Genomic DNA, 18,721 nt, shown 5'->3' on the forward strand with positions numbered 1-18,721 from the left:
AATTAAAACTTTGATTTCCATATCAACTGAGTTTGCAGGTGTGTATTATACAAGGGAAGAAAGAGTAAGGTATTAAATACGGTAAGTGAATTTGTTTCAGAAGTGATTGAGATGCAATAAATATAGTACTCCCTAATGTTAGCATAACTGCGATCAAAATTCTGTGACAGACCTGCCACTACAACTTTAATAAGTTGCACATGTTTCTTTCCATAATTTCTGTAGGCAATCATGAGGTAGTTCTGCCAGTAGACTGATGGAAAAAATAGTTTTCAAGAATGTTTGAAATAAGTTTGAAAAGAAAAATCTATTGTTATGGTTTGTCAAAGATCAGTCTATGGGATCCTTTTCATTTTACAAAGAATACTTGAAAGAATTACAACATTTTTGCTTTTTTTTCCACTCTCCAGAATGCAGCTCGTATTGTTCGAGCCCTTTTTGAGATTGCCCTTAGGAAACGTTGGCCTGCAATGACATATCGACTACTGAATCTCAGCAAAGTCATTGACAAGCGGCTGTGGGGCTGGGTTAGCCCTTTGAGACAGTTCTCAGTGTTACCACCATCCGTCCTTTCCAAGCTGGAAGAGAAGAATCTCACTATAGACAAGATGAAGGACATGAGAAAGGATGAAATAGGTGAGAAATCAGCAATGCTGATCTGCTTAAACTTCTAGTTATCAGTGGGCAAGTTAGAACTAAATCTGAGCTACTCATTAATGTAATCACTCTGATCTGGAAGCCACATACACACATTAATATGGTATTATGGTCTGTCCAGTAAAGAACATTTATTCAATCTCCACAGTTTGTAATATGGCAGAGCTTTGAAGGTAAGGCTAGGCCATGTCCCTGCAACCCCAGAACACATGTGGAATGCAGATGTGTATTGACATATATTTACATATATGTATACATACTTATGTTGACCTGAGCTTCCCGTCTTGCTCACATTACATAATACACTACTATAAAAGCCTCTGTTTATTTTTGCCAGTTGGCAAAATATGGCGCTTTTTTTTTTTTTTTAATTGAAATACTATTAACATTAAAAAGAATGAAAGCAGATTATTATGTCCTGGTTTACTATCAGTAAATGGCCTGCTTCTGAAACACTGCTTTAATTTTCATTGAACACAGAGAATTCATTGTCACTGGTGTCATTGCAGCAGAACCTTAATGGAATTTTTTAAAGGATTTGACACTTTGATAATGAGAAAATCCACAAGCCTACTGATAGAGATAATGGCATTTTCTAGTATGTGTGTATAAACTGTTGTGCATAAACTGTCCACCAGCTGGCTGAAGTTGGGAAAAAAATATGCTTCTAATGTGTATTTTTTTTCATATCTTAGTGTATTTTTTCTTATTGGGGCTTTCTTTGCACCTGTTATTGCTAAATAGCTGATAAACAAACTGTCATTTTTTAGAAAAAATATTTTAATAGTAAAAATGCAATTCATAGGCACTCCTTTTCAGAAGTTGTGACCTCTGACTTGATATTTCTGTCATTTCACAGGAGAACTACATTCTTATTTCAGGAAGCTTTGTTACATGCCTAATTTAGGTTGGAAAAATTGGATAAATAGTGTAAAACCTTGCAGAATTAGAGGCTATATTTTTATTTAATAAGTTAAGCCAAAGCACTATGAGAAAATTTTAAAGGCTTACTTTAACTGTGCATTATAATATGTAGTAATTTTAAAGGTATTAAAAGTATAACATTTTATTAGAAGTGCTGGCATTATTGTGTTTTTCTATTCAGAAGCATTATAGCACTTTTTTTTCCAGATTTGTTAATCTGGTATGTATTTGTGCAGTCTTTTTATTACTTAATATTCTTTTCCATTAATTGTATTAGTGCTTTCAGCTTTTTTTAATGCTTCTTTTTCCCCATACCTGCCCTTGGAGAAGCAATATTTTTTTTATTAAAATAGAAAACCAGTTTTGCTTCCTTCAGTGTAGTGGAATTAGTATTGACAAGATGGAAATATATCAATATATACCTATAAAATGTCTAGTTTTGTTTTATATTGGTTTGGAAGTAGATGAGACTTGAGATTTATCTGTGAAAATAGATCATTGCTGACTATATGTAATGACATTTTGTGTTCTTCAGCCTTATAAACATCAAAGCAAGTTGATCTGTGCATCTCTGTGAAGTGCTGTTACTTGGCATACTTCTTCCTGCCTACCTTCTTTTTCTGACACCAAGGGTGTGAAGGAAGCACTTGCCTGGCAGCCACCTTATTTTTATTTGAATTCAAAGCCTTGTTGAAATGGGAAAAGGCACTGCTTCCGGGTGCTGCCTTGTTCTCTACTCCATAGGACTAATTTCAGTCTTGGCATTTCTTCCTTTTTAAAGGTTCATGTGACCTTGGAGTAGACTAAAAAAGACAGGGGCTAGCTGGCTAACTCAGTCCATGGCTTAGGGAGGGATAAAAGCATCAGATGGGTGCCAGCTCTCTGAGTGAATGAAAAGCGTGTTGTGTGCATGGATCCTGGATTCCAGTGTACCACAAATTGGTCAACACCAATCTACGCGCTATTGCAGTGTAATCATGGAATTTCCAGAAAGCCAAGAAACCACTATGTTATCTGAGATAAACAGTCCTGGTTTATCAGAATACAGATGACAATCATTGTGGAATAAGCAAATGTATTCTTCTTTTGTTAAACATGCCTATTTTATTGAATACTCAGCTTTTGTTCAGAAGATTTTAACATTTTTTTAAACGCCATTGATAGTTTCTCAAAATGTGACTATTTAAAAAAAAGAGGGGATGGGGAGAGTTTTATAATATTGTACAGCAGTTGGGAGAGGAGCCTTATTTCCCCTAGCAAATAAGTGTACAAAACCTCAGTGCTGTCAAGTACAAACACAGAAGTTCACCTCTCACATGATGATATAGAAAATTATTTCTGGCATTAGAAAATGTACTTGCCTACGTAAGCTTATTGAGTCATATCTTTGAATTTGTCGCCTATCTTTATGTAACATGATTTCTGAAATTTTACCGCCTAATTGCAAAAGGTAGTTACTGTGCAAGTATGCTCTAATACTGCATGTATCACCGAGCTGTACCAATGTAATTGTTTTGGGTTTTAATAATCCACTTGCTGTGGAGGTGTACTTATTTTACCAACCACAAGTTAAACTGATTAAATATGCATTAAAACTTTTACATTAGGGATTTGCTTAAGCAAGATCACCATTCATTACTTCAGAGTATAGATAAATGCCTGTGTGAGGCAAAATCTGCCAGTTCGTTAAATAAGAAAAACCGAAGAGGGAAAGTCAGGATGAATACAAAAATATTAGCAATTGCAACATGTTATGCTCCTAAATTTCATGCAATAGCAAGAAAAATTTTGTATCACCTTTTCACTTTGCACATAGTGCAAATAACAGGATTTCTTCTCTTTTCTTTTTTTTCTTTTTTTTTTTTTTTTGTTAATGGGAAAAGTGTGCTCAGGAACCACATAATGATGCCAGGAAATACCGGTAGCCATTTGTAAGGTAGCTTTTCACAGTAAGTTCTTATGACCATTATACTTAAAATCTAAAATATGCACCACATAATTATATAAGCAATTTCAGTGTAGATGTGATAAATCAACCTTCTTTCCCTAAATAAGATAGAAGCTGCCATATTTTTCAGGAAAAAAAGAAATCACTGCTACATACTTCAGATTTAAAACAAAGAGCAGGGGAGCAGAGATTTCAACTGTAAAATACAAGTAGGAAAAAAAAATAATATAATCACTTTATTGCCTTAGTTACCATGATTGTGATAGAAAATAAACATTGCAACATTTAGTTTTTCCTTTGTCTCAGTTGCACACTGGCGTATTCTGAAAGATCAGAGCTGCTGTGAGCTGTTTACTAGTTGTGTGTATTTCTAAGCTATTAACTACCTTTATTCAATTTTATGAAAAGCATTCTGTCTGCTTTGAATCACTACAGAGGAATTGTAGAAGTTCAAATGTGTGCCCTTCATTAAATAAAAGGTCGTTATTCATGCTTTAAAGAAGAACTATATGGCTTGGTAAGAGCCTGGTCAAAAAGTCAGTAAAGGGAACTAGCTTGACATAATGTTTTCAGTTTGAATTCTTAATAGTTATTTTAACCCCTTAGTTATAGCCAACAGGGGAGTTAATACTGATTTTTCTAGGCTCTAAATTGCTAATTCAAGTTAAGTATTACAAAATATTCAGACACGCCAGGTCAAGAGAGTCAGACATTTACGCACCTAACAGCAAAACAAGCAAGCAATAATACTGCTCTCTAAAAGCCTATTTGAAAGTCGGAGTTATATTATTTTTCCTGGAAATGCAAATCTGTTACACCTAATGTTTTCTTGGCAGGTCATATGCTGCATCATGTGAAGATTGGGTTAAAGGTAAAACAGTGTGTCCATCAAATCCCCTCCATCCTAATGGAAGCAACAATTCAGCCAATTACTCGCACAGTGCTCCGAGTTCGGCTGAACATCGCTCCTGACTTCACGTGGAGTGATCAGGTAAAAATAAAGGAGGTGGAGGCAGGATGGGAAGCATTAATTTAGCTTCAGTAAAGGAGATGATCACAGGGAGTCCATAGCTGTTTGGATAAGAAAAAAAGTATTTATCTTAGCCGAGAAGCAAATTTGATAATAGGAATGGGATGACTGTTAAGACTTTTGTAGAAGAAAGCACCCAAAGATCGTCCTTTTATTTCTGTTAATTGTTAGTTAGTGCAGTGTTTATAACATGTTGAAGTACATGCTTATACTGAATATTAACAGTAGTCAAAGATTTGAGTTATACACGCAAAAAGAAGCAAGAAAAAGCAAGACACAGAGCTGTCTGTACAATGAATTAATGTCAAACAGAAAAAAAAACCTTGAGGTACAGTTCATGCATGCCAAGTTCTGCTGCTCTTTACAGCTTTACAAATATACATTCACAACATCACGGCATGCATTTTTTTCTGTTGGGATTTGTCTGAACAGAAAAACTGAGATATGTTTGGAATTATATTCATCTATATTTTATGGTGCAAATTTGTATGAAGAGTTGTACTGGTTGCACATTTAGATAGACCCACGCCCTTTGATTCAGAATCTGTTCATTACAAATAGATTTAAGATTTAAGATAAATGTAAATTAAATACAAATGTCCACATGGGGGCATTGTATTGTTGCTGGTACTTCTGAAACTTTCTACTGAAACAAGGGAAAGACACCTCAGTGGGCAAGCATATTTTTCTTTTTTTATGCTTAGGACATTTACACTTAAGATAAATCATTCTGAAAGGTGGATATTAAGTATCTGTGCTTTTACTAAAAAATATTTTTAAAATACCCTTAGATTACAAATTTACCTTAATCATTAGTAAATTAGAGTTTTATTCCACAAACGTTTAGATTATTTTAGAATTTATTTTCTCTGCCTAAAGGCTTTTTCTTTTCTTTTGGAAGTTTCAACAAGTTAGCTTACGAATGGGAGATTAATGATCAAAATATAGAAAGTTAGATTTTGTTTGCTACCTGAATTTATTACAGAAATATTTGAATGGATTCCTAAAATGAATTATAACATGATTTATTTTTTGCTGCCTTACTTATGTGCAATACTTCAGAAGGCAAACAAGCATTACTTTCTAGGATTGAAACAATTTTTTATTATTCAATCTTTCATCCACTTTACCTGTAATATATCAAAGACAAAGAAACGCATGACTGTTCTTCATATTAAACTGTTTCTTAATACAAAGTAATTTCTCAATCTGCTTTTAGTTTCTTCTACAAAATGTAGCTTCTTCTATATTTTTACAAATTGAAAAGGGGTCCACACATAATCATACTTTCTTATTTCAATTCTCAATTTCTAAAGTTATAGCAAAAGTTCAGCAAAAATCTATTTTCTGCTGTTTTTTCCCTTGACACAGTTTTCCTAATGGTTGCTTTAGAAACATTATGACGGTTTTATCAGGTCAAGTTAAGGAGCTCTTTTTGTGTGAATTTATATATTGGTACTCATTAAAACTTGGAAATCTTTTTGTTTCTTTTTTATTTTTGTAAAGTAGCTGTTGATTTTCTTGTTTCTTCAGTAAATGAAACTTCTATCACAGCAAATAAATAAAAAAAGCTGTTAAATTTTAATAGTCTCTAAAAATGACTAACAGTCTTTTAAATTCAACCATTGACACTGAAACTGCTCCATCATCAAACAGTATTTTAGCAAGCTATTAAGAAGACTATAGAAACTTATAGGTATAGCTGTAATTGGTACAAAAACTTGCTGCCAAAAAATTCCATTCAAAGAGTGGGAGTAGTGAAAAAAAATCAGAATATTAAAAACTGAAATACCATACTTAACTGAAACACCTTGCTTAGCTAACATTTCATGGGTTTAAGATAGTTCCTTTATCTGGATACTTATTTCTAGAATGATCTCATGCAAATTTTGCACTTGTCTTTACAAGAGAAAGAAGATACATTTTTTGTAGTCATGAGATATGACATCATCTTAATTTTTAATGGCTGCAGTTTTCAGTGCTGGGAGCTTGTAAGTTCAGTAAAAGCGTGTGAACCATATCCCAGTGGAAAATACTTACTATATTGTTAGATGCAAAGGACTGTAAACAAACCCAGACAGAGCAAGTAAGCCTTACTGCAGCCAAGAGAAGTCCAGCAGGGATACAGAATAACACAACTAGTATTAATTAGCTGAGTTTTAGGGCAGTGGTTGCCCAAAATACAGGTATGTGTCAGTTCTTAAGAGCTCCCTAGAGTTCTTGAGAATCATTACTGGAGAGCGTGTTGTGTTGCCTGTTTACATATTGCGCTTCTTTCCCCATGCAGCTTTGTCACAGGACTCTCCAAAACTAAGATGCTGTTACAGTTGATAATAAAAATTCTGAGCTTTAAACTTTATCACCTTGCTTAATTCTTCTTTCCTCTCTGTAAATTCTCCTAAACCCTGATAAAGTAATAGTCTCACTGTAATTTTTCAGTGTCATCTGCAGTGACCTCTGTCCTTTCAGTTTCAATGCTTCAATTCCATGAAGTTGCTAGTGAAATGTAAATGTAGTGAAAATGACTTAGTCTTTACTATCCATCTACTTATCTATTGTGTAACCATGTTGAAAAAGAATTAAAAGCACCTTAGTTCTATTCTTAATATGTATTTTTGTCTCCAAAAGCCAATAGACTGTTTTCAAACACATACACAATAATGAATTATGCTGAAAATAGTGTATGCTGTGAGAATCATTACCAGATTCCTGTAGCATTAAATTGCCATTAGGAGCAACTATGTGCTTTGTGGTTTTTCCTATTAACTAACATTTAGGAATAATTCCAACTTTTTCTCATCTTCATTCTGGTTTTCTACCTTATCACAGTCCTCATAAGAAACCTATGTCACTTAATAGTATGTCATCCATAATCCTTTACTATACGTTTTTCTTTTCCTAGAGATTTAAGCAAAATGCTTGTACATTGGCACAAGTCATTTATTCTGACAAAGAAGCAAAAATTCTTAACTGATCATCCCGTCTAGCTATGATTTGTGGCTGGCATTGCAAAGTAAGGCACACAACAAAGCAAACAAAAATCTAGGATGGAATAAAGTGTTGCCAGATGGCATGGGAATCATCAAGGGACGGCTCTATTTATGTTCTTCCCACTTCACCTGTAGCAATAACTAGATCTACAGCCTTCTGAGTCCACTTACTCTATCTTTCTAGAGGAAAGTGGAAGAGAAAGAGGAGGAGAGAGGAATGTCACAATTCAATGTCCAGTTTTTCCTCAGATAATGTTTTTAACTGAAAAATGAGCACTGGATAGCAAAAGACAATCCTCTATACAGAACCCGAAGACAGAAGTACAAGGAGGAAAAAGGAGAATATGTCCTTTTTTAGCAGCCTAGGGAAAACCCTGGGAGTTTAGTCTATTTATAAACAGCTTAGGCACTAGCTTCAGTTGCATTTGTATCATGTCCATTTATATTATAAGTACCTTAAGCAAATCCGTATTGAAACATAATCTTTACGCAGACTGATCCAATTAAAAATGCTATATTGCTCTTACCTCTGATTTCTATATTTCTCTATTCCTTTGTAAGGCTACATCATTTAGAAATATATCCAATATACCCAGCAAATCACAAGCACCTCATTACAACTATAACAAAGCCATCTTTTCCATTCTTAAAGGTACACGGCACTGTTGGAGAGCCCTGGTGGATTTGGGTAGAAGACCCTACTAATGATCACATTTATCATTCAGAGTACTTCATCATTCAAAAAAAACAGGTAAAGGATTTTATTCAGAATCTCATAGCAAGACAAAAATAAAGTTAGTTAGATGTGGATTTATAAGGTCAAACAGTATTTTGACCTGGGTAGCACAGCTTTCAATTTCAGATGTACGTTATAAGCTTGGACTTCCATAAAGATCTTTTCTAATCTCAGATGTCCCTTTTTGTCTTCCCCTTTTGGTGGCATAGTTATTTCCAGGTGAAAAAAAGAAAGACTGTAATAGTTTTGTCTGTTAAAGAAAAAGACGAAGAGCCAGTCTTATTTTTATCTTTTGAAGTCCATGGAAACAAAATCTGTTCCCAGTAGTGAAATATTTTACAAAGATGTGACTATTTTGCACATGGAGTTGCACACATACTTTATTGCTTTGTGTTGGTAATGCTTATGGAAATGAGGCAAACTATGATTTTTCAAGTTACTGATTTTTCTGTGCAGTAATTATTCTCTACACATTTGCATTAGGTCATTACTAAAGAACCTCAACTGCTGATGTTCACAATCCCAATTTTTGAACCTCTCCCTTCTCAATATTACATTCGAGCTGTGTCCGATAGATGGTTAGGAGCAGAGGCTGTATGTATCATAAATTTTCAACATCTGATTCTTCCAGAGAGACATCCACCCCACACAGGTAACTTCAAATTTAATCATTTTGTTTTAATTCATCTTGCTTTTATTGATTTTCCTTATGATAGTGCAATAAATCTCTTAACTTCTGCTTCATCATAGAAAAACATATGGAATTCCACTTTGTGATATATTTGTATTATTGAGACAGTTTCTTTACAAACTTTAGAGCTCTCTGAAATTTTAAATTCTTGAACAAAAAGGAGCTCATTTCATCTCAGCATAATACCAGCCTTTTAGTTACTCCAGGTTCACTAAAAACCGTAGGGAAATTGAAACTGTCATATAAAAATGAGCACATCTCTCTGCTACAGTATGTTTTATCTTAGTGCTTGTAAGCATTACATTTCTTCTGGACTGGTTAAAAATAATCTTAGAGTGGCTGTTTGTATTGTTAATGGCATTCAGCAAAGAAAAAACAGTTAAAATTTTGAAAATATGAAACATTTTACTATTTTTACCAAAATTAATTCGTCACAGCAAGCACTGTTAACAGTACTTACCATCGCATTTCAATTCCGCACTGCTGATCAAGTCGTGTCCTTCCCCTCCCCCTCCCTTTTTAACACTTGGCACAGAAGCATATGTTTGTGTTTTGCTTCTTTTTTTTCTGGATACATAAATTGCTTTATACATTCATTGTGCCTGATGTCATTGTAAAACCTTTCTACTGTAATTACATTTGGCTCATCTAGCAGTCTGTGAAGTGAGTGCCTTCAGAAATACTCAGTTCTCATACGGTGTTGTCCTTTGGCATGCATAAATTCACATGTGTTTGTGAAGTATTTAGCTATTGTTATACTGTACCTATGCTGTCTGGAAAAGCATGTGTAACCTTTTTATCTAATTGACTGATCACTGACTACTATTCAGAAGAAACAGAAAGATATTTACACATCACCAGTTATGGAGCCTCTAGGATTTATGGTAATTGATTTCAATTCCCATCTGGTTCCCACTCAACAATGAAGTACATAGAGGCCCTGCTAAGCAAAAAAACCTTCTTTCTCCTCAACAGAGCCCAAGAAATCACAGTTTCAGTGGGAATGATAAAACAGCCATAAGGTATCAGTGAAAGGCATGTGAAGAATATTAGGCATCATTGCCTCAGTAGATTTTATGACTCCCATATCATACCTTAATGTGAAGCACCCCAAAATGACAATGAGAGCTCCAGCCACAAAAAAAAACCAACCCAAAACAAAACAAAACAAAAAACCCAACCACCGCACTTCAAAGCAAGCATCTGCATAGCAGAATCACTGCAGTCTCCTTAATTTGGTAGGATTCCAAATCCAATCTGGTTATATATATCATCTTCTAAATTCCACAATCTCTAATTGTTTGGATAGCAGATGCCCTGAAGATATATTGAGAATCATAGATTGAAAGGCTGTTTGTTTACTTGTTAAGATTGTCTTGAATTACATGTTTAAGGGATTAGATGCAAAACTGAGTTGAATTCATCTGAATTGTATTACTCCATCAACGTCGAAACTCCAAAGAATCCTTCCTTCTCAAATAGATTTTTTTTTTTTTCTCCTTCAGTCTGAAATTTACAGACCGTGCTGTTCTCCAACTCCGCATTCTATTATCATAAGAAGCTGGACATACATATAATCTAATGCAGTGGGTTTAGAACTTACTACAACTGGGTAAAAAGGAAACAACTTTAAAAGAAAAATTAATTTATGCAAATGGCTGGTTCACAGCTATCAGAATACTAACTACAGTACTTGCAGAACTACTTCAGAGCTATAAAATGAGCTTTTCATTATTCCTCATCAAAGTTAACAATGACCCAAATGTGGACTGTGTGTCATATGAAATATTAAGTAAAACAATTTCCAATGAATGTTGTTTTCCACTAAAGTACTGGTTAATATCTTTATCTTCATAATAAACTATGTTATGTCATGATATCTGTTATCATGCAGTTATGATTATTTTGTATTTTCAGAGCTTCTGGATCTTCAGCCTTTGCCTATCACAGCCTTGGGACATCGGGAATATGAAGTCCTATACAAATTCACACATTTCAACCCTATCCAGACCCAGATATTTCATACACTTTATCACACAGACTGTAATGTTCTTCTTGGAGCACCTACAGGTTCTGGAAAAACTGTTGCAGCTGAATTAGCCATTTTTAGAGTTTTTAATAAGTATCCCACATCAAAGGTTTGTAAAATAAGTTTGCTATAATGAATTCACGTAGGAGTGTTTTCAGCAATACAAAAGCCTAGAAAAAGGCTATGGGAAACTGAATTTTGCTTTCTCCAATTTATACCTGTCTAGATACAAAATGGTACTGCATTATGTACATTATGTTTTTATTTCAACTTTACATATTAATCACTGTACAGCTAGAGTTAAATCTAAAAACATGACATACAGGGATGCTGGATTTCCTTTTCTGTACTTACCTGCAGTTCGTGCTTTAATCTCCTTCTACTAGCAGTAGTGTTTTGTGGCTGTTAGTTCCCTTCCATGTGAATACAGCTAGCCCAGTCTGTCTCTTTTTTAAACAAATAAGTTGCAATTAATTACTACAAGTCAAGTTTCTGTTCCAACTTGCCCCTGTGTTTTGTTTCTGAAACTGCCTAAAAGCTGAACAACTCAGCTTTTGAGGTTTTGTTTTCAAAGTGAATGTATATGTGTAACTTGACTTAACCATCTTGTCATAGCCACATTTTAGCTTTAAAGCCTTTGGAAAAGATATTTGTATCAGACTGTGGGATATAACCAAAGAACAACCTTTGAAATTAACAGAAATCATGTGCATAAATCCCTTATTCATCTTTGAAATCTCAGTATCTTCATGTAATTTGTTAGTCCAATTGACGTAAACAAGACACTCATACATTTGCAGCTTATCTATTAGACTTACAAAATAGCCAATTCTCAAAGGAATATATCTTTTAGGTTTTAATAAATCTGAAAACCTGGCTATACATTTTAAAGAATTTATGTGGATTCTACATGTAGCAGTTTCTTCATGTTCAAAAGCTTCAGAATATGTAACCATAAATCTGTAAATAAATATTGTTTCTACTTGTCAAAGTATTCCCCCCTGCACAGCAGGTATCTTTGAGGAAAATACTGTAACATTTCCTTAAAATAACCAGCTTTTTAATTTAATTGGTAATGTTTTAATAATTTAATGACGTAACTAGAAACCTGGTAAGATATTGCTTGCTGGAAACTCAGATTATTTCTTTTCTAGAATGTTAGCTTGCAGATTTTATAGTCCTGGCAATAAATGGCATTATTTATATAAATGGATTTTGATATTAAATTGTGTGATAAATACTTTCTTTTCAAGAAATTACTCTTTTCTTTTTTTTTTTTTTAATTCATTTGCTTGCTAATGGCTCAGGAAATAAAGCAGTATTTTCAAGTGTTAAGCCTGTTTTAAATATAATCCTGCTGTAAGTCATTTAAGGAACTCGAGCCTTAATCATTTGATAGACAATGAGTATTTGCAAATCTCACAAGTACTAAATATATTTTTTTTCATTGTAGGTACACTTAATAAAGATTTCTTGTTTAATCTCTGGTTTTGCGTCTTTTCTTTTGCAGGCAGTGTATATTGCGCCCTTAAAGGCACTCGTTCGTGAAAGAATTGAGGACTGGAAAGTTAGGATTGAAGAAAAACTTGGTAAAAAGTATGTTTCTCCTTACCTAATCAGAGAAATGAGAAGCAAAAGAACAGCCCATCAAGTATGAATAAAATCTACAGAATACTTCTGAGTATTTCATAATAGGTTTTGATTGTATACTATCCTTCAAATTTATAGTACTTAAAAAATAAAAAATGCTATCAATGGTCATTGTTGTGATAGCAAAATCGAACCTAAAAAAGAGATACACCCAGCTACTTTCATTCTCATTACTAGCCAGTATAACAAATATGAAGATCAGATTTCTCTCAATGCATAACTTTGGAAACTGAAATTGCAATCCAAAATAAGCTTTCTTTAGAAATCTCAGCTATAAGGAACTCATAAAAGTTGCGTGAACTGTATTCTAGTATTCATATATTGTACTTCATATATAAATTAGATGTAGTATTCCTTGGTAACATTACTTTCTTGATGATCTTCTTAGGTGCTGGAGTTCAGCCATTACTTTATAACATATCAGGTATATCAGTCATGTTGATAGTTTCCGAAACTATACCTTCTTGAATTAAAAATATTATCCATGGTATGTATTATTTAGGGCCTTTTCCTTTCCTGTATATAGCTTTTTTCCTAAGTTAAAGCTCAAAGCACACCACAGGTTCCAATAGAAAGAGGTGCTACTCTGTGTACATGAAATTGCCAGTGAGATTCCTGCTATTACCAGCAGTGACATTACATTTTTTTTATATATTTTAATGGCCTGTGAGGGTAAATTATTTGCCTCATACCTTTAAAATATTTTCAAGTAGTTTCCTTTTGAAATTTACTCTATTACTTGTGACTGGCATTTTGAACAGAAGATACACATTACGCTGAGGAATTTTATTATGAGGAATTCCAACTGGATGTAGAAGTGTCACAGAAATGTCAAAAATCCATTATATTCAGACTGAAATGATGGTTCATCTCAAACGTTGTTGGTAGAACTTGAAAGGGCAGTAAGGCAAACAGCTGGAAAGACTCTGCTAATCTTCCCAAAAAATTAACTCAGCATAATTTCTGCTCCAGTGTTAATGGAACTTCATCAACAAATGCAGATATACTGCAATCTAGCCTCGTTATTCAAACCAGAGATCTGTACAGAACAGCAGGCAGCAACTTGGTAGCTTTCTAGAAAGCTTTTATCCTGGCTATGACAGGATGTTATGATTCACATTATATCATACTAATATTCTTACAGTATCTTCATTTTGAAAAATTAACCTTATTATATGGTTAGGGACTCGTATTCATCGTCTTCCTTTTATATGGTTTTGCTAAGGAATTATGTTTGGTGTTTATATGGTATTTGCTAGGAAAACAGATACACAGGTTTATTTACTTTAAAACAGTTTTGAAAATCTTGTTAGAAGTATTTGACCAAAAAGAAAATTGCTTTATTTAATTTTGTTTCTTCACTTTATGTTTAGGACTTAGTGTTGGAATGCTGAGATGTTCTAAAGCTTTGTAAAGACAAGCCACCATCTTTCTTGATTACAGGGTTGTAGAGTTGACGGGAGATGTAACTCCTGATATGAGAGCTATTGCCCAAGCTGACCTGATTGTTACTACCCCAGAGAAGTGGGATGGTGTCAGCAGAAGCTGGCAGAACAGAAGCTATGTTCAGAAAGTTTCCATTCTTATCATAGATGAGATCCATCTGCTAGGTGAGCATGTTTTGTTTTTAATTAGAATCATTGCTAAATTTGAAGTGTGCTGGTACGTATGATGTGGATATACTTTTTGACATCTGAACCTTTTCTTTTTTTCTGTTTTTCAATGGACTTTTCATTTACTAGGGGATGAGAGAGGCCCAGTATTGGAAGTGATTGTGTCTCGGACAAACTTCATTTCATCTCACACAGAGAAGCCTGTAAGAGTAGTTGGTTTATCCACTGCTTTAGCAAATGCTAGAGACCTTGCTGACTGGCTAAATATTAATCAGGTATGAAAAATGTTTCAGAAGATGGATGTGTATTTGTGCTGCAGAAAAACAAAATAACAATTTATAAGACAATTCAAGGTTAAACTTGAAAAAAATATTTTCTTGTAGATGGGTCTGTTCAACTTCCGACCATCGGTACGCCCTGTTCCTCTGGAGGTGCACATTCAGGGCTTCCCTGGACAGCATTACTGTCCTCGCATGGCTAGCATGAACAAACCTGCATTTCAGGGTAAGCAACAAGCTTCTAGACCTTTTCCTTCTTTCTGTGAAAGAAAAAAAGACTGAGCACTTTACACAGTTCATTTGCAGCACATTTACAACATGTGTTACTGTATGTACTCTTGGCATGTATAGGAGGAATCTGCTCCGCTAATGGCCTGAAGCTATTTGTCTGAAACATAAAGCGTGCCACAAATGCAACATATAACAGAGGAATGTAGTGTATTTAGAACAGAAGAATAAAATTAGTGCTAATGAAGGGGAAATAAAATGTGTTTTCTCTTAGTGTTTGACACCATACAGAAATATTTGTGTAAAAACATTTGAAATTTAGAAAGTAATAAAACCATTCATATTATTAATCTGCTGAGGTATTTTCATATGGACCCACTGTATGTAAGCATTAAAAAAATTGTGAACAGAAGTTGCAAGTCAGGCTAACCTCCTATAATTCTAGTTTCAAAGCAATAACCATAAAATTCAGAATTTGTAGTGCATCCAGATATGCTTCTGTTTTCAATTTTTTATTCTTAACAAAGCTGGCAAGCAGGATAGATTTAAGAAAAACTCATATTTTATTTGAACATGTTTTGTTTTGGTTACATAAGGAATATTTATTGTATCAATTAAAAATAACCTCCAAAATAAATTTTGTAATGTGAACTGCTGTTGATTGTGAGGTGACATTTGTGAGGTGACTTTTTAGCTGCTTTAATTAGCCTTATGACAGAAGCAAAGTATTGATTGTGGACTAGAGACCAATCTTGACAGCTCAGATTATTTACACCTCCACAAGAGCATTGTACAAAAACACTAATGAACAATAAATCTGTCTTGGGCTGTTCTGCCACACCTGTTCCTGTAGCAACAAAAATCCATTAGATGCTGGGCTTTTAAAATGTATAGATATATTGGGATATATAGTTGTAAGGTATAAATACGCATTAATTATTCTATTTCAATAATTTCAGAACTGCATAGTGTCTGTATATGCAGGAGCACATGCGGGGTAGTATTCATAAACTGGGGAACAATATGTGACGGTGGATAGTATGAAATAGTTTTCAGAAATCAATACATAATTTTAATTGCTAGAATGAGAATTACATGAGAAAATACACAAATGGATTTATGAGAGATGTAGAGAGAGTATTTAAAATTCTATGTACACCTGTTTGTACTTCTAGTGCTTGTTGATGTTAGAAAAATCTGTAGACGTATGATTTATTGAGGGCTTTTTTCCCCGCTTGTTTGACATGATATAGTCAAGGTTATTTTAGCATTTTCATGGCAATACTTATTCCTGAGACCATAAAAATTTCGTTGCAACCTGAAACTTCTCAAACATGGGCTGAGCAAGAAAATGCTTTTTTAAAAAGTCCTAAAACAAATAGATTTAAATATATCAGATTAATTAGTAAACAACAGAAACAAATCCTTTTGTACCATAATGCCCACTTTCACAGCAGCTATTGAAAAGTCACTTTCTACCTTTTTCACCTTTTCTGTTTGTGGTAGATTGAAGTGATCCTTTGCAGGCAGACATGAGTTTATGCAGTGTGGCATAAACTCTTGGTCAGGCAGAAAGCAAGTTTTGGACCTTGATGGCACTTAGCTTGACAACATATCCCAACAGGGTAGAAAAAACATAACATACTTATTAGGCTGAGATAGAGAAATTCACAAGCTTTGAAGTCTAGAAAGCTTGTCCAGATTTTATGGTGGTTTAGGCGGGGGGGGGGGCGGGGTGGTGTCCTAACTGATTCTCTTAATTAGCTTAAAATGATTGGTGGGGTAGCATAACGAATGAATTCAGACTTGACTAAGTGTAGTTATGTGATCTTTGATTCAGAGAGACGGTATATGCTCATCTCCGTTATATCTGGCAGAATAGAGACCAAACATACATATCTGTGTATCACCTGTGAAGAGGTGTATCAGCTGTCTAGGTATTGCAAAGAGAAACTCTAATGTTTGTCATTAAAGGGCCTAATTCTCAATTTCTGTTTTCCTCAACAGCAATTCGGAGTCATTCTCCAGCCAAGCCTGTTCTTATTTTTGTGTCATCCAGACGTCAGACAAGGCTTACTGCCTTAGATCTGATAGCTTTCCTAGCCACCGAGGACGATCCCAAACAATGGCTGAAGATGGATGAAGGAGAGGTAGAATGATTTTACCTGTATTATTTGTGCTTTCCTTCTATTTTATTGATGTATTTTTGAAAAGAAAATACATCTAGAACAAAAGAGTCATTTGAGGGTAGATCTTGAAACTGCTATGCATATGCTAAACTTCAGTATATATTAAAACTGGTGTCAGCATTAAGACTATATAAGCATCTTTTCAAGATCTGAACTTTAAATACAACTCTTTTATCTTTGTTTTTCCTGCTATCTATTATTAATGCTGGTTCACTTGTCCCAGACAACATGTATCACATGGTACAAGTCTTTGATACAAAGATAAGACAAAGAATATAAGAAAGAGGACTAGTGTTCTCCGAAGTTTACAGCTGGAATTTAAACTAAATCATTTTCAGTGTTTTAGGAGCAAAAGCATCCTTCTCATAAGGTAACTCTGTGTAGAGAGTTATGTATATGCATATATGTATCTGTGTGTATATGTACGTATGTATATACATGTGTCTATCCATCTATATTCATACATATATATAGATAGATACACGGCAGAACCAACCCTTTAGGAATGGTTCAGTCTTGCATATCAATGAAATAAATCAAATGTTATTTAAAAAAATAGGATACCTTCTGCCAATATCTTTGTTGTAAGAACATAAAGATTACAAAGTCAAACACTCAGATATTAAGCAATGCTGGAGTAAATGTTTAACTTTTTATTCTTTTTCAAGCAATATAATTTTAATTACATTTTTCTTGTATTGTTTCTCAAAAAAATCCTTCTTTCATTTATTGCAAAATATGAATGATGGTCAAATAATAAACAACCATTCAATATTCTCTTTTATCTGCATTCTTCAAAATGTATACTAGATTTTATTTACTGCACTCAGTTCAGCACCTGCTCTGAATACAGAATTGTGTATTTCCTTCTGGACTAATGGTCCTGATTATAGTGTATTATTGCCTCAAAACTATTTTTTTGGTTTATACTCAGATTTCATAGATTTTGGAAGTTAGCTTTTTCTAGTGGTTGCAAACCTTGTGTATAGGAATTTCTGTGATAATATAGGGCCAAAATGCATCAAAATACGTGACTCATACATAAAAGATCCAAATTGAATATCATATGAGTATTTCTATATCAACGGTTGTATGAATAATTATACCATTTTATACCAAAAATTATATGCCAAAAAGTGTAGCTTTCTAGATGAGTTTTGGGGGGTTTGTTTGCTCTTTGCAAAAAACTGAAGTGTGATTTTCCTGAAATAAAGCATAACATCTGTATCCTTGCTCTCTTAGATGGATTTTAAAAGAGAAAATGGATGTCTTGCCTGATAAACTACGAGTACTAAAGCATGTCTCAATTTGATGCAGCTTTTCTAACTGTGTAACCTGTATTTAATGATTTCTTGAGCATAACAGAAACATTTCATATCAAAAATATTACCACATAGTAGAGTACTCTAGTACCTTGTGCTAGTTGACTGTAGTAATCTCACCTACAACTAGAATATGCAACATCCAGCTTGCCCTAAATTACTTGCATTAATATAAATAGCTTCCTCATGTCCTGTGAGCCACTACTGTCCTGAAAAGAACTGTAACTGAAGCTTCTTCATTTGCTGGAAAAGGGTTTTCAATTAGGAGCCTTTGAATTTCATATGTTTCAGAATAAACCTGTGAAGGTTTTGAAAGAGGAGCCAACAAGGACAAGCAGACTTTGCATTTATTAGTTTAATAATATTTGCATATGATTTGTATTTGAATTAATAAGCCAAATGTTTGGAGCATAAGATACCTACCAAGTTACTCAGT

General features: G+C 34.0%; 1 protein-coding gene across 1 annotated transcript in view; it reads left to right on the forward strand.

Moving 5' to 3' along the window:
• Positions 1-18,721, forward strand: part of ASCC3 (activating signal cointegrator 1 complex subunit 3) — a 280,895-nt gene that overhangs the window by 197,094 nt on the left and 65,080 nt on the right. The window contains exons 21-30 of the mRNA XM_040597334.1: positions 411-636; positions 4,366-4,520; positions 8,202-8,300; positions 8,769-8,937; positions 10,894-11,114; positions 12,516-12,601; positions 14,099-14,265; positions 14,398-14,543; positions 14,652-14,772; positions 16,782-16,924. Of these exons, the coding sequence (XP_040453268.1) occupies positions 411-636; positions 4,366-4,520; positions 8,202-8,300; positions 8,769-8,937; positions 10,894-11,114; positions 12,516-12,601; positions 14,099-14,265; positions 14,398-14,543; positions 14,652-14,772; positions 16,782-16,924 (1,533 nt within the window). The remainder of the gene's footprint in view (positions 1-410; positions 637-4,365; positions 4,521-8,201; positions 8,301-8,768; positions 8,938-10,893; positions 11,115-12,515; positions 12,602-14,098; positions 14,266-14,397; positions 14,544-14,651; positions 14,773-16,781; positions 16,925-18,721) is intronic.

This window comes from Falco naumanni, chromosome 6 (genome assembly GCF_017639655.2).
Source record: "Falco naumanni isolate bFalNau1 chromosome 6, bFalNau1.pat, whole genome shotgun sequence".
Taxonomy (NCBI): domain Eukaryota; kingdom Metazoa; phylum Chordata; class Aves; order Falconiformes; family Falconidae; genus Falco; species Falco naumanni.